Source organism: Eubalaena glacialis, chromosome 11, assembly GCF_028564815.1.
Source record: "Eubalaena glacialis isolate mEubGla1 chromosome 11, mEubGla1.1.hap2.+ XY, whole genome shotgun sequence".
Classification (NCBI taxonomy): Eukaryota; Metazoa; Chordata; class Mammalia; order Artiodactyla; family Balaenidae; genus Eubalaena; species Eubalaena glacialis.
The window spans coordinates 107617370-107641042 of record NC_083726.1 but is presented as its reverse complement, the minus strand read 5'-3'; the positions used below and the strand labels follow the sequence as shown (position 1 = coordinate 107641042).

At 45.8% G+C, this 23673-nt stretch overlaps 1 protein-coding gene and 1 long non-coding RNA gene across 5 annotated transcripts in view; one reads left to right on the top strand and one right to left on the bottom strand.

The window, feature by feature from the left end:
• The window catches only part of ETV6 (ETS variant transcription factor 6), a 241994-nt gene extending 220480 nt beyond the window's left edge, over positions 1-21514 (top strand). For 3 of the 4 annotated variants that reach the window (XM_061205381.1, XM_061205380.1, XM_061205382.1), the window contains 3 exons: positions 11306-11448; positions 13351-13451; positions 17366-21514. In XM_061205381.1, coding sequence (XP_061061364.1) covers positions 11306-11448; positions 13351-13451; positions 17366-17471 — 350 coding nt within the window. In that variant the 3' untranslated portion in view covers positions 17472-21514. The remainder of the gene's footprint in view (positions 1-11305; positions 11449-13350; positions 13452-17365) is intronic. The other variant, XM_061205383.1, reaches the window with a different exon arrangement.
• On the bottom strand, positions 5906-9837 carry LOC133100889 (uncharacterized). Its single transcript, XR_009702552.1, has 3 exons — positions 9716-9837; positions 8988-9174; positions 5906-6179 (listed from the first exon to the last, which is right to left on the bottom strand). It is a non-coding gene; the product is annotated as an uncharacterized LOC133100889 (long non-coding RNA).
• Positions 21515-23673: the final 2159 nt, after the last annotated feature.

Sequence of the window (23673 nt, the reverse complement as noted above, 5' to 3'; positions counted from 1 at the left end):
CATCCTCTGGGCAGCAACTCCACGTAGCCTTCACCTTGGGAGGGGGTAGGAGAGAAAAGCAGGATTAGGGTGTTGGAGTCTGGTGCTGCTGTGTCATTTGGACAGAGGAAACCACTCCCGAATTCTTTCCCTTCTATGCTGACAAGCCCAAATTTACTCCCCTAAGACGAGAAACCAGTGGAAACCAGTGAAAAAAATCACCACATTGTATATTTGCTAGCTCGCCCATAATTTACGTGAAGTCATTCTCCAGGAGCTTATAATCCTCTAACCTCTTGGAAAAGTTAACTCTTTTCCTGGAGCTTCTCTCCGCTCACCAGATACTTTCGGAGCACGGGCTGTGCACAGATAAATGCACTGGGAAGTAGGGGACACGGAGCTGATATAACACTTATTATTTCCTCAGGGGATTTAAATTTTACTAGGAGAGACAGATGTGAAAATCACTAAGCTCCAAGGCAGAAGGAAATAAGCCCTCTGCCCCGTCCAGTCAATGTACAAGCATTTATTGAGTGCTTACCGTATGTGAGGATAATTCAGTGCCGTGGAAGCAGCGCAGAGAGAAGGGGTATTTTGCCTGGAGGAACTGAGGAAGGGCGGTAGCTCGATGCTGAAGGTGATTATGGGTCCAGTAATGGGAAGGAGACAGGAGAGAGGTCAGAACCATTCAGGGAAAGGTGAGACGTGCCCCTTCCTCCTTGGGCTGATGCCGCAGGAGCGAGGTCCAGCTGAAGCTCGGGATGGAGCAGTGCTCACGACACCATGACGACACGGGTCCTAAGGCTGCTTTACTTCTGCCTTGACTCGTCCCTTTTTTATTTAAGTCATTTGTTTCTAAATTCTTCTCTGGTCCCAAGGGCACCTCCAATGTCACCTCAATTTTATCAGTATAAATAATTTACATAAGGAATGTTGAATCAAGACAATCAAATGGCCAAGAACTATGACGTGTTTCAAAAACACTATGAAAAATGAAATGATGTATGCTTGGAATGTGATCCAAAAGCGTCCCACAGGGTTGGGAGCGAGGAACGGGTGAGGTGTACATAAAATAGGGTTAGTCACAAGCTGATGGCTGTACGGCTGGGTGTTGGGTGCACCGGGGTTTACATTATTGTTCCGTCTACTTTTACATAAAGGTTTTTTTAATAATGGAAGAAAGAGAAACCATGAAAAGAAAGGACAGGGATAAGGTAGCAAAGAGCTTATTTGGCAAAGCGTGTGAATTTCCCCAGATAATTGGAGAAAGAGGAAGGGGTCAGTATATTCCTGTGAATGATATAAATGACCTGTCTTGGCCTTTCTAGGCTTTCCTTCTTGTCTGTATATGCCCTGCTTGTCTTGTTTCTCGCATGGTCTGTGCAACAGTTCTGGACATTTTGTGGATACTTTCTACTTGTTTATAATCCTCAGGATAGCTCTTCGAGGTAGCCTATCATTGCTCTATTCATTTTATATGGAAGGGTCGTTTGCAGGGGAAACCACAGAGGAAACTGAACGGCAGAGCAGCAGAGGTCACACAGGGGCTGACGGATGAGGCTGCAGGACAGCCCTTGCCGTGCCGTTGGCTACTGTCTCTTGGGCTGCCCTTGCTACCCCTGCGTTCCTAATCACGACCTGTCTCGTCCACCTCCTCTGTGACGTTGTCTTTGCCACAGACTTCTTAGGAATCCAAGATAAGCCCCATGTATCAAGTTAAATTGTTTAGGCTTAGAGCTGTTTTTCCCTTGTTTAGGAGGTCTGGAAATTTTTTAATATGGCTCTCTTAAAAATTGTGCTACTCTATTGGTATATTCAAAAGTTCCATAATCTCCGTATGTCTGTATTCACTAGTTTAACCAGATCCAGGATTAGCTAATGTAACCAAAAGGCACTGTTTTTCTCAAGGGTGAAACGAGAGGGAAGTCTATGATCTAACATGTGGTCTTGATCCTGTGACCCTCTGAGCAGTGCTCATGACACTTCCAGGCTTCTTTGTTTCTCATCTGGGGTGTCCCTGTCTCTCCACTCCAGCCCTTTGGAGTCTTTTTGGACTACTCAGAGCCTCGTGGAATTGATTCTTCATTTACTGGAAGTCGAATTCATTGGGTGACTCATATGTACAATGTAAAGTTCTGTCATTACTGAACAGCCATAAAAGTCCTTCAGATCTCTATAAAGCAGCTTTTAGATGGGAAAACGTAGCTTTTCAGATGAGCCCAGAGGGCACTGAAGGTGCTGCTGTGTGTCACACTGACAAATACCATCGTTGGAGGACGTGGATAAGAACACCACTTATGCATGTGGATCAAAAAGTAAATCACGTATCATTTGCTCCGGTACTCCTGGGCGTATGCCTTTGGACACCTTCCGTGTTTGCAGCACTGTTCTGCATTCATGGGGGTGGAATGTTCCGGGAGATGTAAGACACAGTCTTTGTCGTGAAAGAGCTGACGACAGTGGGCTGGAAGTGCAGCTTGTGGTGTCTTCCAGGGGCTCCGGTTAAGTGCTGTAGGAGGCTGCAGTAGAGGTGTCAGGAAGGCTTCCTGGAGGGGCCGGCTTTTAGGTGGGCTTAGATGAATGCTTAGAATATGGACAAGTGGAGGTTAAAGAAAAAGAGGTCATTCCAGATGGAGAAAACCCCAAAACAACGTAAGGCCTAGTATATTTGTTCTATTTCAGATAGAAAGGTAAACTCAAGAATCCAGGTTCATTAAAAAAAATCCACCATATTTTTAGCAATTCTTTCTTTTCTTCACACTTTAATATCTATGAAATTGGGAGGCATCGTACAATTAAGAGGTCCCATGCAAAATTATGATAGTTCACTTAGGTATTTACCTGGTGGAAAAACTAAAATATTCAATAAAAGAAATCCAGGAGGTAGTTGACAGTTTAAATACAAACCACAAATTAGATCAATTGAAATAGAAACATATAGCTTATTTTGAAAGGTGTTGCTTGTTTTTCAAAGAATAAGAAGGACTGTCATTGAGTTTAACAAGTTGGAATGGCTGGCATTTGTGGGAGAGAGTTTAACGTACGACAGAGTGAGAGAAGATTCCTGGGTTCTGTTTTTTTATTGAACAGCCAGTGGTTATGTGCAACACTGAGCAAGTTGCTTCCTTCTGTGCTGTTTTCTATTTATTGTCCTCAGGAAAGGACTGCTTGGTGGCAGGGGGATGGGGGAGCATCTGTCACCTCCTAACATCTTCTCAGCCCACAAACGTTTTTTACTGGCCTGTGTCTCGCCAACCTGTTTCATAGCCAACGAGTGGTACTGGCGGTGAGCGCCGTAAATTGAAGAAGGGTAGCCCAGGTGATGCTGTGTTTTCAGTATATATTGAAAATCATTCTTAGAACTTGGTGATTTCAAAGCTAGAAGGGTCTTTTACAGACCCATCTTTCACAGATGAAGACACGTCTAGTGTTCAGCCTCCAGCTTCAACCACTGTTCTTTCCAGCACACTTGTTTCCTTGGGACCGGGGACTGGAAATGCAGGCCTGTGGGCCAAATCAGCCACCGCCTGTTTTTGTAAATCAAATTTCACTGGCACACGGCCACACCCACTCACTCAGTATTGTCTGTGGCTGCTCTGGCAGGGCTGAGGAGTTGCAGCAGAGATTAGACTAAAATATTTACTGATTGGCCTTTTACAGAAAAGGTCCGCTGCTCCCTGGTCTACGCAACTGTCTGCTTGTATGTTCAGGATGCTTTGGAATCACAGGTGTAGAAAACGCCGTCCCTGCTCTCAAGGAATGACTCGCACCTCAGAGAATGAGGCATGCCTAAGACATGTGGAGGGAACAGTGGCAAGTGATGTAGGGAAGGAGCTAAGTTCTAGATGGCAGGCTGATGGCTGAGTAGCCCAGAGTAGTTAGAATAACATCATTAACATACGTAAAATACAGCTGAGGAAAATAAAGTGTAGCTCTGCATACTTGAACGATGTAAAGGTGATTCATTCAAAAATTAACACGTATCTCTATGTGCCAGGCATTTTTCTAGGTGATAGGGTGCAGCCTCTCTAAATGCCAAATGTTGTGTCTTTGCTGGCATAAGGCAATAATCCCTCTTACTTTATGCCATCAGACAAAGTAAGCTCCCTGCTTTGGTTTTAACTATAGACAGCTCAGTTTTAAAAGAAAAAAACTGAAGTCATTTTGGCTTTCTCTTAAACTTCTTCAATTCCATTAAAACCTGAGTTACCAGACTTCCTATCTGCGTGTCCCTTCCTTGGACTTAATCCAAAACTCTGCTAAAGGGAGCAAGGTTCATTGGGAACCTGGTTTACAATCCATTCGCAGCCGTTCATCTGCTCCGCAGAAGTGGGGACTTTAAGAGGGCTGTACAGATTTGGTTGTTCAGAGTCCATGCACCACCCAAAAAGAGAGTATTTCTTTTCTTGTGCTCATCTCACAACTTTTGCCGAAGTCTCTTGATTTTCTTTGCAAACGTGAACTACTTCACGGTCTGTGAGGCTATCATTGGTGAGTTGATCTTAAAGCAGATAAAACAGAGAGTCCCACACCCCACCCCCACCCTGTACCCTTCACTTGCAACCCTCTGATAACGCTTGGCCTGGCAGTCTTTCAGATCTGCAAAGAGACTTAAAAAAAATATGTGTATTCTCTCTCAGGGTTACATTTTTAATAGAAACAAAAGGATTCTCATCAAGGAGACACTGAGTCTCCCGTATCACTTATTTGTCACCTGGCTAGTGCACTGTACTCTCCTGATTTGGCTTTATTGACTGGATGAGTTCTGTGTGCACAGAAATTCAATCCTGGGAGCCTCTGATCTGACATCAGATGAAGGCACCTAAGCCTGAGACTCCAGGGCCAGCAGCTCGGGGCTCATCCTCAGGGCTCCCAGGCCGGGGGAAGCCACACTGCACCCTGCCCTCTTGTTTCCGTCTCTGCTTCTTCCCCAGTGGTATCTGGTGGTGACATTGTTTCCAATGAGGCACGTGGACTTTTATTCTCTTGTATAAGTGAGCCTTGGGAGCAGCCCTGAAGGGAAGAAGACATCATAAAAGAGAAGCCTAAATGGACTGTGTGAAAGTGATGGAGGGCAGTGTCATCCCCAGGGCCTTTGCAGTAAGGTGTGGTGGTGTGCATGCGTGTGTGCGCCTCTGTACCCACACAGGCGTGTAAATATTGTGTTTGGAAAAAAGGACAGGATCGTGGGATGTCTCCATAAGCCCAGGGGGCTTGGGGTTTTAGTACCAGCTGGCAGAGCTGTGTCCTCCCATGCTATCTCAGGCAGAGAACCCTCTATGGCTCCCGGCCCAGGGCCTTCATCCACAGCCGGTGGGAGGGTTCCTGGGGTAGCACTGTGGGCCTGTGGGAAAGCATGGACTCTGGAGTCAGCAAGATTAGAATCTAGCCCTTGTCTCCCAAGCAGAGGTATTTAAGGTCCCTGAAGCCTGGTTTCCTTATCCATAATAATGATAATACTAATACTCATTTCTGGGCACTTTTGAGCACTAAAGAGACAATATTGCAAACATTAGCACAAGCAGGTTAATTTCTAAGGGTTAGTTCGCGTCCCTCCTCTGCGCCCTTTCTCTTTGCTCTGCTCCAGGGCTGCAGAGAGGAGAGAGCCGCGGTTATGGCCAGCAACACTGCCCACCAGAGCGGGTGCAGGGCCTTAACCCAGAAGGCCTGTGTCTGGGCATTTGTTCTAAGTGATGTTGGCCTGAAAAGTGCACCCCTTCAGGGAACCCTAGTTTCCTTATTTCCTTGGAGATGAACTTCTTCACTCCCTCTCACCTCCTGTGAGGCTTTGCCCGCTGTCTGTATTTAGAGGAGACCCTTGGAGAGGACAGAGTCCTTCACCCGGACAGGAATATCCCAAGGTGCCAGACTTCTCACACTCTGGCTGAGTCACTGCACTTTATTTTTCATTGTGAGCCACTGAGAAATCAAGAAGAGAAGGAAAGTTTCAGGACAGCTTTTTTAAAAGATAAAACAGTCCCAGCACGGTAACTGGGTAGAAAATAATAGAAGGGGATTGAGGAGACTGGAAATTCCAGTTTGTTTAAGGGTGTGCATTTCTGTAACAGCGTCCCTATGTCCCAGCAGTCCCTGGCTGCAAATTCCCAGGCTGCCTCCACGCCTGAGGGAGGAGGGGTACGTCTTACTGGGTTTTAGCTGGGGGCTTGATCTCTGCGTTTCCCAGCCTCACTCCACACCTCCTGCAACCAAAGGTGAAAAGGGTCAGCGGTGTTTGCAGCTGCGGTCCCTCTGCCCCGATGAAGCCAGGAAGCATAGATCTGTATTCTCTGCCTCAGCTTCTCCCTCTCCCAGCTTGCTGCTGTGCACATATGGCTTCTGTTTTCCTAAGCCACAGCAAAGCACAAGCAAGCACCCATTGTAAACACACCTCTGCGTATCAACACAGGGTTGGCTGCACTGGATTTATCAGCTTTCTGCTTCTAGGTAATGGCTGATCTAGAATTGAGGAGGAAAACAAAAAAACAAAAAAAAAAACTGCAGATAGCCCCACTGCGTGTTGTAAAACCCGTGCTTCCATAAGCAGGGTTTCTCAAGCTGGGCGCTCTTGATATTTGGGCCAAATAATTCTTCGTTGCCGGGGAGGAGTTCTTTTGTGCATTATAAGATTTTTAGCAGCATCCCTGGCCTCTACTCACTGGATGCTAATAGCATCCTCCACCCCAGCTGTGACAACCAAAATTGTCACAAACATTGTAGAATACCACCTAGGAGGCAAGATTGCCCCTAGTTTAGAACCATTGCTATAAAGCAGAGAAGCAACTTTTTATTTTGGGTGTTACTGACCCATTTTGTTGCTGAACCTGAAATAAATTTATTAGTTTTTCATAATAAATTTAAAGCAATGAAACAGGAACGCTAGGCCTCTCCTTGTTGGTGATTACATCCACAGAACTCCAGTTTACAGACCTTCATTTAAAATTCCATTTGGGCAGTTAAAACAACATAAAATTACTTTCTTAGATGCTTTCCCGAAATTTGAATTTCGGGAAATTCAAATAACTTGTCAATAACTCGACTTGCCCACTCAGATCTTTTAAACATCAGTTTTGTCTAGCATGGTTTTCTAAGTTTTTTTTTTTCCCTTTAGAAACCATGTTGGTTATGTGTGAATTGCCCATCTTTTTACAGTCTCTGTTCAATAAGCTTGTACAATGAGTCTCTGGTAAGAGACTGGCGTGGGAGGGAAAATATTTCTCCCTAACCACAGGAAGGGATATTTTTTTTTTTTTTAACAATGCCTTTTAACTGTGGATGCCCAGGGTACCTCACCCAGCAGGAAAGAGAGAGAATTCTCTTTCTGCAATTGGAAAATAGCACTTCACTCGAGCTAAACCCTTTCATGAGCTTCCTCTCATGGAAGAGACAATCCAAATCATGAACATTTGTTTAAAATTCCCACATGCCTTGACAGAGAAGGCCCTTTAGTTTAAGAGACATGCACCTAAAATCAGTGAAGACCTTGTGATAATAAGATATTTTTCACACACATGTTCAAGTGTTTTGTAATGGGGTGAACTTTTGGTGCATTTTATTATATAGTATTAAGCATTTTTATCAATGATCAGAAAACACTATCTGTGCAGACACGGATGGATTTTGACAAAGCTGAAAATCTGCTGGTGGGTCATGGCAACAGCCTCCAGAGGACCTAGGAACTAAAAAGGATCTGCCTTTTATTTAACTAAAATCTTAAAAAACAAAAATAACTCAGATGGCTTGAACTTCGATTGGAAAAAAAAAAAGAAAGAAAAAAAAAAAGTTGCGTGGTCAGGCAGCTTTTTTTTTTTTTTTTTATCATCTGGCATAATTTTTAACTAAAGAAACAAAAGAATCAGTAGTGTTATAAAAAGCCACTTATACTCTGAGCTTGAAACAACTACTTTATGCCACAAAATTCCTGTTGCTACCTCTGTTAGTGACTGAGTAATTCAATATGTCTTGAATGTCAATATATTTTTATTACTCAGCTAAAGTTGGCTTCGCTGGATTAAATGTCATTTAAAATGATCAATTGGCCCCTTGTTTGGGGTTATTTTCACATTGATGAAAGGGAAAAGTTTGCAAGATACTAGTGTTCCGGCAACTCATAGGTAAAGTCTGTTCTTTGGTAAGCCCTGCCCTTCATTTACCAACCAAACACAGATCACATTCTAGATTTTTTTCAGTAAATGATTTACGACATAAAGGTCTCAGTTCGATGCCTCTGAAGAACCAGCATGGTAGGTACCCAGCGCTGGTTAAGCCCTTACTTTGAGAAACGGTAACATGGTTTTAAATGGAAACCATTTTTTAAGTGCGAACCAACGGAAAATGGTTCGCACTTCACCATTTTATGAGACACAGAATGTCCAAAGCAGTAAAAGAGAAGCCACAGAAACAATGAAAGTGAAAATCCCTTAGCAGATGGTGTTAAGACAACATTCACTTTACATTTTAGCTCCAGGAAGTCTCAGAGGTGAGGGACTGCCAATATATTGCTCACCTTCCGGTGGGCAGAAGTTCCTTCTATCAAACTGCGAAAGACAACCAGATCAGTTTTTTTAATTATTAAATCGTGTTCAAATGATTCACTCTAGAGACTCACACTGCCAATCCAGATGCATCCAAAAGGTGTCATGAAGCCTCTTGGTGGTAAAAATGATTGTAACCCTGTCAGGAAACATGGAGAAGCTGTTACACCTTTGTTCCTCCTAGTAGACTGGCATTTTGTGTGATAATATTTGGTTTTGCCAGATGGTTTCTACTTGGAAGAGCTTGTGGGAAATTAAAATGCATCTGCCATTTGACAGTAAGACAAAAACTGGACAATTCAACCGCATCTCAGTTCTCTATTTTTCCACCTGTACTAAAAACGATGTAAGACAAGGAGGTGGCAGAGAGGGAGAAAGAGACTGCCTACTTCACTGCTTTGCCTACAGTCGCCCTCTTACAAGTGCCTTAAAAATGAGCTCGATTAGTCTCAGTCTGCGACGGTGTGTGGCACTCACCTCTCAAGGTACTTCCTGATGCTGGGATTGGGCCCCTTGCTGTCTCCCTGCTCCTCAGTGCCCCCTTCTGGCAACCAAGAGGGCAGCGGCAGGCAGGGGTGGTAATAGAATCTCTGGTCAGCTTCTCTTAGCGTAGGGTTGAAACTCCAGGAGTCATCCTTCTAAGAAGGACACCACGGGTCCTTTTCTGAAACAGAAGAAACCACACATCACATTAATTTCTAGACACAGAGATCAATCGGGGGAAAAAAGGATACAGTAAGGGGTACTGAAGATGTATGGTCATTTTAAGTTTCGTGGTAGTTCCTTAAAAGATTAAGCCTCCTGGAAAATGCCACATTTTATGCCAGTTCCTTCTGCTGTTCAGAGAGAAAGCTGGATTGCACGAAGGACACACTCAGAGTTAAAGCTTGCTTGGAAAAGTCCTTGACTAATAGATACCTGTTAACCCGCTTCTCTGAGAACAGACGTCTCAGCGGGACGTGTGGCACGGCACGGGCTCCAGACTCCGACATGTGTCACTCGCGAGCTGTGCCTTGGAGCCAATGACCAAGCCCGCTGAGCCCCAGCTTCCTTGGCCATAAAATAGGAATAGCAACAGCGCTGGCCTCCATCAGGTGCCCTAAGGGTCAGAGGCAAGCCGGCTGGTAGAACACACAGCCCGGTGCCTGCAAATAGCACCCAGTAATCGCTGTTGTTATTGTTTTCCTTACTTTCTCTTCACTCACATCATCACTCGTACAGTAATCCCGGAGAGAGTCGACGTTGTCATTCCCCTTTCGTAAAGGAGGAAACGGAACCTCAGGGAGATTTAAGAAACTTGCCCAAGGTGACCTGACTCGATTCCTCTTGTAAATATGTGCCAGAGGAGGGTGTGTTGCTTTCTCTGGGAGGTGAATGTTTGGCTCGCTCTGAAATAGTCCAGGTTGGGATTGGACATTCCCCACCCAGGTGTGCCAGGCCTCACCCAACATAAGGAAGTAAGGAAATCGGCACCTTGCGGTGCGGGAGCCCCAGAGTTCAAATCCCAGTGACCTCGGGCATGAGAGGATTAGAAAGGATGCAGTGTGTAAAGTAAGGATTAGAAATAATGCTTGCAAAGTGCAGAACACATACATACACGGTGTTCAACAAAATTAATGGTTTACGACCAGCCATGCTGGCTCGTGCTCATCAAAGCTCCCAGAAACAACAGTGCACACCTGGGGGTCTCTTATTCTCATCTGGAGGCCAGTCCTGCATCAACTAGACTTCGAAAGTCCACATCTGCTGCCATCCACCTATCAAGGCTGTGCTAGGGGCCCCGCCACACCCGGTTCTGGCACTAATCCAGAAGGCACTAGAACAGGGCAAAGGTGTGCAGCCTGCATCTTCTCTTTCAATTTGCCAACCCACAGCCAAAAGTCAAGGCCTAGCCCAGCGCCTGGCCTGTACAAAGAAAGATCTGTTGCCTGACCAAGTGATCCAACATCAGTTTTGCACATGGAGAAAGGGATTTTCTGCACTGGGTTCCTTTCTACACAGATTCCATTATAATAAAACAATTTTTAAAACCTCCAAAGTAGCTATAACGAGACTATCTGTATTCTTTCTAAAGACCATGCTGGCCATGGTTCGCACAGTCACAGTGGGAAACAGGAACGTGGGTTTTCTTCTCCCACAGCTTTTCACGCATCGTGCTGCTTTTTCTGCCATTTTTAAGCCGACCTCAATCGTCACGTCTTCATCCGTCGAGTGTCACCCTCCAAAGTAACCTTAGCCCACCATGGACACCACATGGCTCTCTCTGAACCCGAGCGCTCTCTCTGCCCTTTTACCTGCCAGCCAGTCTTCAGCCCAATTCATCTGCAGTTAGAGCTTGTTCTGTCTCTCGTGTGGGCTCTGCTCAAGTTCAGGTCATTGGTCATGACCGTGGACCAGTCCCTTCCTCTCTCCGGGTCTCTGTGTCCTCATCTGAGGGGGGAAGTTCTGGGCCCGGACCGTCCTGAAGGCCTCCATGGGTCAAAGGTCGCCATCTCGCAGGTGTCTCCGTGCCTTGCTCTCCTCGCTATAAGACGAGGATGCGTCTTTGTTTTAGTTTTGGCCGCGTGGCTTGCGGGACCTTATTTCCCCAACCAGGGATCAAACCCAGGCCCTCAGCAGTGAAAGTAAGTGCGGCATCCTAACCTCCGGACCGCCAGGGAATTCCCAAAACGAGGAAGTTAGACAGTCCATCCAAAGTAGGCAAAAGCGGTTACTCGATTATTTTCTGATTCTTTCTCTTAGTACTTCAACAAGCAACCTTGTCAACGGTGTTTTCTTGCCCTTTTCCTCTGTAGACTGTAGACTGCTTTGGGATTACGTCTATCAGTTGCTTTCTGACAGCCGGTACGAAAACTTCATCCGATGGGAGGACAAAGAATCCAAAATATTCCGGATAGTGGATCCCAATGGACTGGCTCGACTGTGGGGAAACCATAAGGTAAAAGGGCATCAGATATTCGTTCTATAAAGTAGGGCCAAAATCTAGTCTTCATCCCTGGGTTGGAGGATAATTGCCTGTCTTCTGCTTCCTGTCTGCCCGTAATTATTTAGTTTATTCCTCACTGGACGAACAATTAGTTGCAAAGGGGAGGAAATAATTAAAGATGCCCCTTTCCATTTGTTCCTTGTGCCAGGTGCCAGTTAAGTCTCCCGGTCTGATAGGCCTCATTACGAGTAACCATCACTCCCCTGCCTCGGCCTGGTCCTGCCACCCACGCCATCGTTAGGTTCTGGGTACCAGGGATGCACTGTGGCACTCTGTGACTCACAAGGGGGCTTTGGGAAGTGTCGCTTCTGTTCCGCTGGGTTAGAAACTTCCATGGTCGCAAAAGCCCAGTTCTACATGGAAAATGCTTATCCTCTGACTTTAAAGCATCTCCTTGAAAAGCAAACAGTGCAAGAAGTCTGATTGCCCCTGCAGTTTTCCACCTTGGGAAGAGGGAATCGAATTCAAAAGATAAAGTCTTTTATAGTTAGGAAAACCATTAAAGTGCATAGATGTAAAAAGTGGGTAAAACAACCTTGACGTCCACTGATGGATGAATGGATAAAGAAACCATGCTATATACACACAATGGAATATTCTTCAGCCTTAAAAAAAAAAAATGAGATTCTGCAGCGTGTGGCAACATGGATGAACCTTGAAGACATGATGCTGAGCGAAAGAAGCCAGTCACAGAAAGACGAATACTGCCTGATTCCACTTACTCAAAGTTAGATCTAAAATAAGCAAATTCATCGGGTCCAGGAGTGGACTGGTGTTGCCAGGGGTAGGGGATGGGGGGGGAGATGGGGAGTTACTAATCAAGGGGCATAAAGTTTCCATTGAACAAGATGAGTAAGTTCTAGAGACCTGCTGTGGGACACTGTACCTGTAGTTAACCCTGTATTAAGTGCTGTACTATGCACTTAAAAATTTAAGAGGGTAGATCTCATGGTCAGTGTTCTTATCACAGTAAAATAAAGTAAAATAAACAGAGCAAAGAGTTCCCCTGCCAAAAAAAAAAAAAAAAGAAAAGAAAATTAAGATAAATCTGTATTCCTACTTAAAAAAAAAATGAGTCGGCAAGATCCAGGCCTGACCACAGACAGGTAGCCATGGGGCAGAGGTGGCAAGGCACCAGGAAGGCCCAACTCCAGATCCGCCGAAGGAGAGGCAGGCCACAGGGGAGACGCCGCTGGGCTCTGCCCTGGCTGCAGCCTTGGAGGCTGCAGCCCATGCTCTGGCCCCGCTGAGGAGGGCCTGCCAGAGGCTGTCGTGACCAAATATGGCCAGACCCCACTGACACCCTCCACCCTGTGAGTCACTGAGAAAAATCGCTCTGCAGCTCGCACAGGGTGCCCTCACCCCAGGGCTCGGAACCACTGTATTCTTGCTTCCATGACAGGAATTTAAACAAAAAAATCTCTTCCTTAAAAATGACAAACCAGAAACACAAGCTTGAGAAAGGTCACTGTAAAAATAAAAAAATTTTTTGGAAAAAAGGAAGAGAAATTCTCTGTGGGTCAGAAGGTGAAGTATGCCCCCCAGAGAGGGGGACGCGCAGGAAATTCCTCGGGCGCAGCAGAGCGCAGGCCTGGGAGAGGAAGTCGGGGAGGCCACTGCGGGATGCGCTTTGTTAGCTAGACTCACCTTAGGAGAAACCTCAGCGAGGACGTCTGTGAAAAAGCCCAGGGGTGGGCGTGGCAGGGAGCAGATTAGCAGGTGGCTTTCCCGACTGGCGGGGCCACAGAAGCAGCTGAAGAGCTGGATTTGAATAGCTCCTGCAGCGTCTTTTCTGAGGTTCATTTCATTGTGTCTTTGTGCTTTTTTCCCTCTCTTCCGCCTTCGAACAAACAGAACAGAACAAACATGACCTATGAGAAAATGTCCAGAGCCCTGCGCCACTACTACAAACTAAACATTATCAGGAAGGAGCCAGGACAAAGGCTTTTGTTCAGGTAGCACTTCCTTTTTCTCCTTTCCTTCTTCTGGGAGGATATTGTTTTCTTCAAATAAGAGGGAGGAGGGAGGCTGTTAAGACCTCTACCTGCCTGTCTGATCCTCAAAGCCGTCACGTGCTACACATTCGATACCAGGTGGTGGTTTGTTAGAATTTAAGGGGAAAAAAAAATTTTTTTTCCACTTATGTCTAACCTAGAGTAAAGCCAAAAACTAAATAAGCCCAATCTGACTCACCTTTCAAATAATGCAATGATCAAACAGTATTATCTGGCATTTATATCTATGGTAGTTAAAGGGAGCAATCAGAGGACCCAATGGCAAAGGAACTAAACAAACCTAGACCTCCAGGTTGCCAAGCCTGGACCAGTGTTTGTCCTGGCCCGTTAGTGAATCATGACATAGATTTAATGAGTCTAATTTTTTTTAATGAAATAGAACAGAATTGAATAGGAAAGGATAGAGTTGAAAATATCAGACTGTATCACATGAATTAAGAGTGACTGTTGATTCATGAAAACTGTGATTCAGGGGGGTGTGTGTGTGTGTGTGTGTGTGTGTGTGTGTGTGTCATGATGTAAAATATATTTATGACAATGCATTGTAAAAGTCTGAAAGCTGCTGCAGTAGACATTCCTCTTTCCAGAATTCCTCCCAGCTAATGAGTTCCAACCATTTAACCTACCACATAGATTGTGATTCCTAGGCAAGAGAGGAGAAACAATTAGAAGAGGAAAAAGAAGGGATCTAAAGGACCAATCAGGAGAGGTAGACATAGCCCTCTGACACTGGTGGTAATTGACGTGGTGAGACCAAGTGAAGCTTGGGAGAAGGTGGGATTGACAAACACGACCTCAGGTTCTGTGTTTTGGCAGGTGGGACAGAGGAGGGTTACAGATGGGGCTAGAGATGTGGATTTGGGTAGAAAGTGACAAAATGACACTGTGTATGAGCAGACGCGCTCACTGGGGTAAGTACTTACTGGAAAGAGCAGAGAACCTGGGCCTAAGGATTGGGAAGGTGTGGTAATGTGGGAGCAGTAAAAAAAAAACAATTGCGATCTTCAAAAGAAACAGAGAAGGCTTTTCAAGAGCTGGAAACAGAGTAGAATAAAGTGGAAAAAGAACCCTCCTTTCTCCGGCTCTGCTGATGCCTCCTTTTCATTCTTCACCCTAAACTTAGTCCTTGGCTTCTGTTCTTCCCACTCTATACTTTTTCCCTGGATGGATGGATCCCGTTACACAGCTTCAGTTATCACCTCCGTGAATGGGCTCTCAAATCTCTACATGCAGCTCTAAAATCTCCCTGAAATTCCAAATCTTAATTTCCAAGAGCTTCTTATAGGACATGTCCACTGAAATATCACATTAGTATCTCAGACATGAAATGTTCAAGACAGGCCTTCTTCCCATACTGGAAATCTACCCACCCCCAGAATTCATGTTACATCAGCAGTGGCATCACCGTTGTTTAAGTAACCAAACTTGACACTAGCGTTATCTTTGACTCCTCTTACATCTGAGTCATCATTGTGCTGGACAGTCCATTGGCTCTTCAGCACCATTCCCACTCCAGTCTATGTTGCAGGGGCTAGAATCCTGGGAACCACATTTCCCAAGATTTCTTACCAGCAGGCTCCAGGTTGGAATCTACCAATGGCAAGTACTCTCACGAGACCTGGAAGATGAAAGCAAGGCAGAAGCATTATTATGGCTTCCCTGGCAGTGGAGGCTGATGTCTATCTAGACTTCATGACTGAAACCTAGATTAATTCAGCAATCTCTGCCTCTGGTCCATTCTCCTGCCTCCCAAATTCATAATACACACTGCCAGCTGCCCTCCAACACTAATAGGCTTCCCTATGCCAGAAATGTGTATCACTTTAACTTTTGCTTTTTTAACATATATACCCCCCAGGTCTACCTCAAGTCTGCTACCCTTTATGAGACCTTCTTCAACTGCTCAGACACGCACAGATACCTTCTTCCATCATCTGTTGGGTTTCCTTGGCCCTAAACCACATCGTGATTTACATTTTTAATAGTTGTATATATGAAGTCCTTCTCCCCAACAAGTAGGTCATAAGCTCCTAGAAGGTAGAGGGTTATATTTTATATACATAGTTCTGTTTTATACCTTATGGAGGCTTTTGATAAATGTTTCTGGGCAGGCCTGGTGTGGAATATCAGAAACTTAATATGGAAAAGCCGTCAAAAGAGGATAGGGGTAGTTATATACATAGTTCTGTTTTATACCTTATGGAGGCTTTTGATAAATGTTTCTGGGCAGGCCTGGTGTGGAATATCAGAAACTTAATATGGAAAAGCCGTCAAAAGAGGATAGGGGTAGTTCGGAGGGCCAAATATAGCACATCTGTGGACTCAGCCTGGAGGGGATTATTAGTGACTTCAGATGTTGAGGGAGAAGTGTTCGCTCCAGGATAAAAGTGGAAGACAGGCTGCAGATGCTACGGAACAGACTGCTTGAAAAAAATCAGCAATAATGGGCAGAAAAGAAAAGTAGTCGTAGGGGGAAGGTTCACAGGCTTCCAACAGTGATTGCAACAAGATAAAAGGAAAGAAGAGTGCTATTTGTGAGGAGAGATTAGTCATTTTTGAGGACATGAATGTCGGAAGCCAGACTCGCCCCAAAATGAAGGCTTCTCGGTATAAAACCCAGTGTGTAATCAAGTGAAGTGTTAAACTGGAGGGACTCTTGGAGATTTCGGTATGGATGATGAGACAGAGCTCAGTAAGTAGGGCTCAGATAGTGGAAGGAGTCAAGAGGGTTCCAAATAAGGGCAAAGCTAAAGGTTTGGAGGATGGCATGAGCTGTGATTTATGTAAAAAGAACTGGCGAGACTGGAGTGAAGGGTTCATGCTAGTAAACAGTGGAAAACAGGAGTTTCCGGGTTGAGATGACAGAGGGGCCCGAGGGGCAGGCCAGAGAGTGGATCCTTGACTTGATAAGTGGTCGTCACAGGATTTTTCTTTTTTGGCCATGCCACAAGGCATGTGGGATCTTAGTTCCCCAACCAGGGATCAAACCCATGCCCCCTGCATTGGAAGTGCAGAGTCTTAACCACTGGACCGCCAGGGAAGTCCCTCATCATAGGCTTTTGAACATGAAGTGATGAGAGAAAATGTATGTTTTAAGACAGGTCATGTGGTACCGGGCAGAGGGAGGGAACGGTGTGGAGGCTGTGGAAAGGGCCCTCCCACCATAAGGACAGAACGTTTGCAGGCAGGCACCCTTCCTGAACCATGTAAATCATGGTCACAACATGGCACTGATGTAATTTCCAGATGAACCCAGCGACCAAGAAGATGAGGCTTGCTGTATGCACCTAGCTGCAAAGGAAGACAGAATAAAGGGGATGACTGGCTAGCATTTGGGGTGGTGCAGTGCTAACATTGAAAAAGATTCTTTCTTTTGGCCTTTCTAACTTCCAGAAGCTCCACTATCTTGCCCTATCCCCCCGATTTTCCATCTAGCATTTCATTGTATCCTTCGCATTAGATTCAAGTTTTGAATACCATTCCTTAGGCTCACAGTCTGGGATGGAAATGGATAGACAGCGCTCACGGGTCTTTGTAAAATCTAACCCTCTGAGAATCAGAACTGTAGATACGTGCGCTGTCCCAGGGCCCCCTCGCGTGGTCACGCAGGAATGCATTACACAGCTCCGTCTTCTTCACAGTCATCCTAGACTTTTGTTTATCATTATTTTGCTAACTTTCAGGCAGTCAGAGGAAGGGGTAACTTTTTCTATATTGTGCTAAGTTAGCATTATGACCAGGTTCAGTAGCTCTCCAGCTATGTTAAGGCGATGGGAACTCTCTTTTTAGAGTTCAAGGTGAAGACAACTTTAGGAAATTGTAACCTCTTCACGCCACCATTTCCTCTTCCAAAGGTTTATGAAAACCCCGGATGAAATCATGAGTGGCCGAACAGACCGTCTGGAGCATCTTGAGTCCCAGGAGCTGGATGAACAAATATACCAAGAAGATGAGTGTTGAAGGAACCAGCCCCCGGCTCAGCGGGCCAGTAGCCAAGGGCGCCCTGCCCGCCAGAATGGCTGGGGCGTGATGGAGCGGAAGGGAAGAGACCCGGACGTGGCAGTGACAATTCTCTCGCCCAGCGTGAGGGACCCCGGAGCACCTTAGACAAACCACTCAGCAAAGGCGGCGCTGGAATTCTGGCCAAGGGCACCAGCCTGGGACTCATGTTCACGGTTCCTTCTCGTTTGGAATCTCTGTCTGTAATTCCTCCCCTACCCCGTTCCACCTATTGTTAAGTTTCATGGTGTTTTTGTTTTTGTTCTTTTTTAAGACCATGCAGTTTGACTTTTCATCATTCATATAGGGGAAGACATCGAGGTTGTTTTCCTATGGAAATATATATCTATTATATATATATATATTTTTTGCAAATCTCACAAAGTGCAGAAGCCCAACTGGTCAGGAGAGAGAACACTTGCAAAAGGGTTCAGGTTCCTCTTGATCCTGCCACATGGATCAAGTTTGTTCCTGTTGCTGTTGGGTCTTGGCTGGAAAAAAAAAAAAAAAAAGAAAAAGAAAGATGCTTTTAAAAAAGATAAAGTGAAAAGGAGAGCTCTCCTCTTCTCTCTCTGGCTCTCTTTCCTTCCCTGCCCCGTCCCATCCTCCCTCCTCACCTGCTGTTGAACTTCAGGTGCCTTTCAGCAGAGTTCAGCCTCTTTGGAGAGTCTTGGGAATTGTTGGCACCTAAACGGAATCAGTGGTCTGGGTGCTTTATAGCCGGCACCACAGAAATCAAACCCATATCCCAGCATTTGGCTACCTATCGGAGGGAGGCCAAAACATCACGGAGGCTGCTGCCTTCCGGAAAGGTGAATGCTAGTCCGACAGGCTTCCCCTGACACAGTTGTGAGAACCGCGGGGCTTGGTGGTTCCACAGAGCATAAGATAAGCCTGGAAGGCTGTCCGGGTTATTTGGAAGCCCCAGCATCTTGGGATTAGTTTGCAAGTGCTGCGAAGTGGGAAAAAAAATGAAAAAACAACACACAGGCCTGATGGTCCAGGTGACAGATCTTCTGCAGTGGGGTATGAATTATTCCAAAGTAGGTTATGGAGGGTCATCTCTGCTCCATCCCAAAGGCCATCGTGCAGTCAGTTTCATACCCTCACCTAAATTTTTTTCAATTCCCAGCCTTTTTTTTTTTTTTTAAAGCTTCCTGGTCCCCGCAGGACACCGGGCATTTGAGAGGGAGGATCCCGGAGTGTGTAGTCTCAGTTGTTACTGGTGTTTGCCACGCCTGGGCAGACGGGAAATTCCTCAGATACCTTACTTTTCCCCTCTTCTTTCCTAGCTGTGTTTCAGAATGGACCCATGTGTGGCTCTTTTTCACCTCAAAATAAGGTCAATAGTATCTTATAAAATGAGGAAGGTGCCACCCCTTAGTACTTTTGATGATTGATAGCATATTTTTAGAAAGCTGTTGCAGTTTTGGGGGGTTTTTTTTTTTTCCTTTTCAATAGCCATCTAAATCAACTCTTCCAATACAGGCTCGGAATCCAATATTAGGAGTACAGTCGTCTTTTACTCACGAAGATTAGACCTCCCTTGCAAAGCACCCCATCCTCGTTTCTCTCCGCTTCCTCTGCTCAGTTGGGTGAGCATCTCGTGGTCCCCCGGGTACGTGTCTGCACTGTCGCCAGCACTTCCATGTGAAGCCACCAGATGCCCAGGCATGTCCTCAGGCCATTTCCGAGTGAGGCAGGCAGGCGGGGGTTGTGGTCACACGGGCAGGAGGCATTCTCCACCCCTCCCCCAGCCCCAGCCTCACTGACGAGGACACCAGCCTGCGGGTAGGGAGGGACAAATAGGCTGACTATCGCTCAAGGACACTGGAAACGCTCCTGCCTCTCATCCGACCACAGACAGATGCGCAGGGGTGGCCGGCCTCCTCCCACCCTCACACGCTCCCCCCACTCTACCTTCCAGAAGGTCGGGTTTGCGGTGAGGTCAGGGACCTTCTGTGTGTCCCCTGATGAAGGGTTTGGGTTCAGTCTGCTCGAACGGGGATGAAATCCAGCTGGATCCCAGCATGCTACAGATGTCTTTCAAGAGCATTCTCTAGCACACAGTGATAATCTTCCAGCCTCTGAGATGACTGATGTGGGCTCTCAAGTGGAGAGATTAAGCCAAATACCTGGTGTGTTGTGAAGCCATTGAGTTGCAGGGCTGGAGAGAAAGGGTGGATCTTTACTGAGGCTCTCTTTGTGTGACCTAAAACCAGAGACCCGGGCATGATGTCGCTCTTCCCTAAGATTAGAGCATCTCATTCCGTTCACCCAGGTTTAAGGACTTGGGCTCTTATTGTCCAAAGAATCTTACAGTTGAATTATGGAGGGGAAATTCCCCTTTGCCCCCCGGATTTCTGTATTTAAAGCAATATCCTGTAAGAGTCTGTAAGACTTAGGCTGACACCTTCAGCCACTTGAAGAAACAGAGGGTGTCAATTCCAATGCAGTCTCTACGGTCCCTCCAGATATTACCGTTACTGGTTTTCTGTTCACTCCCTTAATGGCAAAGGTTCTTCTCATTGGTTCTTTGAGAGAATACCTGAGCGATGCTGATACCAGGGATACAGCATTTACACACTGCAGACCTGAAAGATTTCAGGTTCAATTTAGGCAACTTTGATGGAGCACCTGCTAGACACCCTGAGAGATTCCCAAGAATCGGGCACAATCCTTGCCCTCCGAGAGCGTATCTCCTACCTGCAGAATCTATCTAGCATGAAATTTCTCACTTCAACACTAAGCACTAGGGGTGACGAAAATTTCACCTGGGACCAAACTAAAAGTACGTCCATGATCTGAATAGTTGGCCTTTCCCTGCTGCCATCGTGGGCGGTCTTGGCTTGCAAAATGAGAAACTGGGACAGGAAAACGCATAAGAATGCTGCAGGGGAGCAGACTTGCCTCCAGCTGGGTCCGAGGCAGACAGACTCGCTTGTACCTTGAAATTCTCTAGCATCTACTCTTCCCTGCACCTTGAGGTAACCAGGGTGCTTCCTCTCCATCAGAAGAAAGCAGTGGCAATTGGCTGGACGGGCTACGTGGAAGTAATGTTAACTCTAAGATCTTTCTGTCCCGAGGCAGCTTTGTCTTGCCTAAGGTATAGCATCACCGATGTTCCAAATCCTTTGGGGGTGGGGGGGGGGAGCGGGGGTATCCCCACGGGAAAAGAGGAGTGACAACTGATGGATTTTTTCTCTTTTCAGCAGTATGTTTGGAACCCCCTGCTCCATCATCTTCTTACACTAAAACCTTGTCCAAGTGCGAATGTAGATTTAGCGGAAACTTAAATGGCTTTGACGGGATGTACCTAAATGCCTAAGTAACCACACCTCCTCCGCCATTCACTGCCTAGGATCCAGCTCTGAATACATGTCTGAAACATTAGCTCCCCTTTTGAAGAAGGGAAATCTGAGTATCACAGAGGTCCTGTGACCTGTCTTAGGAGCAGACGGCATGCCAGGGACAGAATTAGGATTGGGATCCAGCCCGGCCATACCCCCATCTGACCCATTCCCACACAGGAAGCTGAAGATAAAAATTGGGGGAAATACACAAAGAACAAAAGGCAGTTTCTTTGCCCAAGCATTCAGTGCTAGTTAGTTTTCACCCACTCAGCCTGTTCCTCTTCTGAGCGGTAATGAAGGGAGTGAGCCAAGGAGCCACGGGGGTGACCATGGTCCCTGCCTGCCTAAAAACCACAGAAGACTAGCCTGATACTCTTAGGGCCCCATCTGCATCAACACTAAACAACGACAAACTCCCCGAATCTTTCACACATGCCAAGTGAACATTCTTGAAGATTTCTCTTTGTGACTGCAACCACCTGCAAACCAGGACGAATCTAGATTTTTTTTTTTAATTTCTAATCTCTTGTTGTTCATGAGGTGTGGGGTTTATAAGGGACTGAATCAAATGAATGTAACAAAAAAGAAAAACAAAAAAAAAGCCTTTTCTCAGGGCCAGTGAATTGCAAATAATTTTTAAAGAAAAGCCTATAATTGCATCATCTCAATAAATTTTTTATAAAAAAAAAAAATCCAAGTCTCTGTTTTTAATAATATGAAATGGAGTCAGACAGGCAAGGTGGTCCAATGAGGTAAATCCTGTCTCCACTCAATTACGGTGTAAAGTGCAGTCATGGTTTTTCACTGGCAGGAAGCCTCTGTCACAGAGCAGTTTGCAGGCAATCTTTAGACAAGTGGCACCAGAAAGGTCAGAGCAGCTGCCACAAGTGGAGAAATTTGCCAGCAGGAACCTCAGTCAGAGATGGCTTGGGTCCTGCGCTGTGCCGAAGATTATCAGGTTGCTGCGGACTCACCTGACTCCAAGAGTTAAAGGACCCTAGGTCTTCCCACAATAGAACTCCTCCTCAACTGTGCTGAAATCATGGGTGTGCGCGTATAGGTGATGAGGGCATGAATGTGACTACACCCAGGGCTACAATGACCTGGAAGGTCATCCATCACACAGCTCAGAGCCAGCCCCGCACTCAGAATGTCTCAGCCACACTGGCCAGTGGAGTCACCTGCCCACCAGTAGGCACTTATGATCCCAACATCAAACATCCTGCAGTCGACCAGAACTATCTACCTGCCATCAGTGGTGGGTAGAAAGAGAAGAATGGAAAAGGAAGCAATTTATTTTGCTTGTAAGCAACTCCGATATAGGTTTGGGAAGCAGAAGTTTGGAATCAATGGTCTCTGAAAGTGTTGTGAGATTATTTCTATATTTAAATTGTCCCAGGTATTCTGTCGCCCATGACCTTGACTTACTGAAACTTGGCCCCATAGTCTGTTATCGTCAGAGCACAGTATCAAGTAATAGGGGTCTAAGTATTTCCTAAGGTGCTAATAATGCATCTGAAGCTACTATTTCTATAACCAGCATCAGTATCCCCTGGGAACTGCTAGAAATGCAAATAAAAGTTCCCGCCCCATCAACTGAATCAAAAACTTTGGGACTGGGGCTTAGTAATCTCGTCTGCCAAGCTCTCTGGGTGATTCTGATGCATGCTAAAGTCTGGGAGCCACTGCTAGCATTGATTTGTTCATCATAGTATGAAAAAGAGTGTGTGGTGATTTAAAGTAAATACACAAAATAATCGATGACAACTAATTTGCATTAATGTTACTCATAATATGCTGCATTTTCCCTAATACTAGACATACTGTGGAAGGAGGCTAAATGGACAGAATCACATAACAAAGTCCTCTTCTTGCTTCCTCCAAACCTTTTAAGCCATCTGTTTGCTATAAAGATGAGCTATTTTAAAGGTAACTCTAACAGCTGACCTGCCCTTGTAAATCAGAGCACGGCAATTCATTCCCTTCTATCCACTTATCTGCCTAACTAGACTAATCGAAAAAGAAAAGGATCATTCTCACTGCCCTTGGCTGGCTGTCCCTGGAATTATTAAGCAGAGCCCAGGTGACCACTTAGCCAGGGTTTTTGCAAGAGACTTCAGAACCACCGGACCAGACCGGCGCTTCTCAAACCTGAAAGTGCTTCAAATCACCTGGGGGTTCTGGGTAAAAAGCAGATTTTGCCAGTAAGGTCACTACCTTAGGAAACAGAGGCGGAAGATCTTCTCTTCTTCTCTCCTCTCCGGGCGAGGCTTGAGGTTCGGCATTTTCCCCAAAAGCTCCCCAGGGATGCTCATGCTGGTCCTCAGACCACACTTTGAGTAGCAAGAGACCAGTCATCTCCCATCAGCCCTGAGATTCTGAACCTAAGGCGACACTGAGCTAGCCTCTCTCTGGTGTACTCCTTTGCCAATTCCTCCCCTAGAATCGTCCCCAGGGCCAATCCTGCTCTGCAAGGAAGTCTGCTTGTTCTCCTTTTAGGGCAGCAACAACAGGAAACACCATGAGCAAAAGTCTCTGCTGAGTGAAGGAATAACTATTCACATACTGGACCTTAACACACAGGTGCACATAACCAGATGCTTCATGGTCACCATCATTAAGGGGGGAAGAATTCCTGGCATCACTGCCTCTTTTAGCCTCTGGAAAGACCAATCTTGAGTAGTGTGAGCAGACAGAAAGCTGACGATGCCATTCTTGTTCCAAAAGATGCTCTATTCAAACTGCCCAAGACATTGACATTAAAAGCAGACAATCTTGGGGCAGTGTCCTCACTGTCGGTACTTACAGAT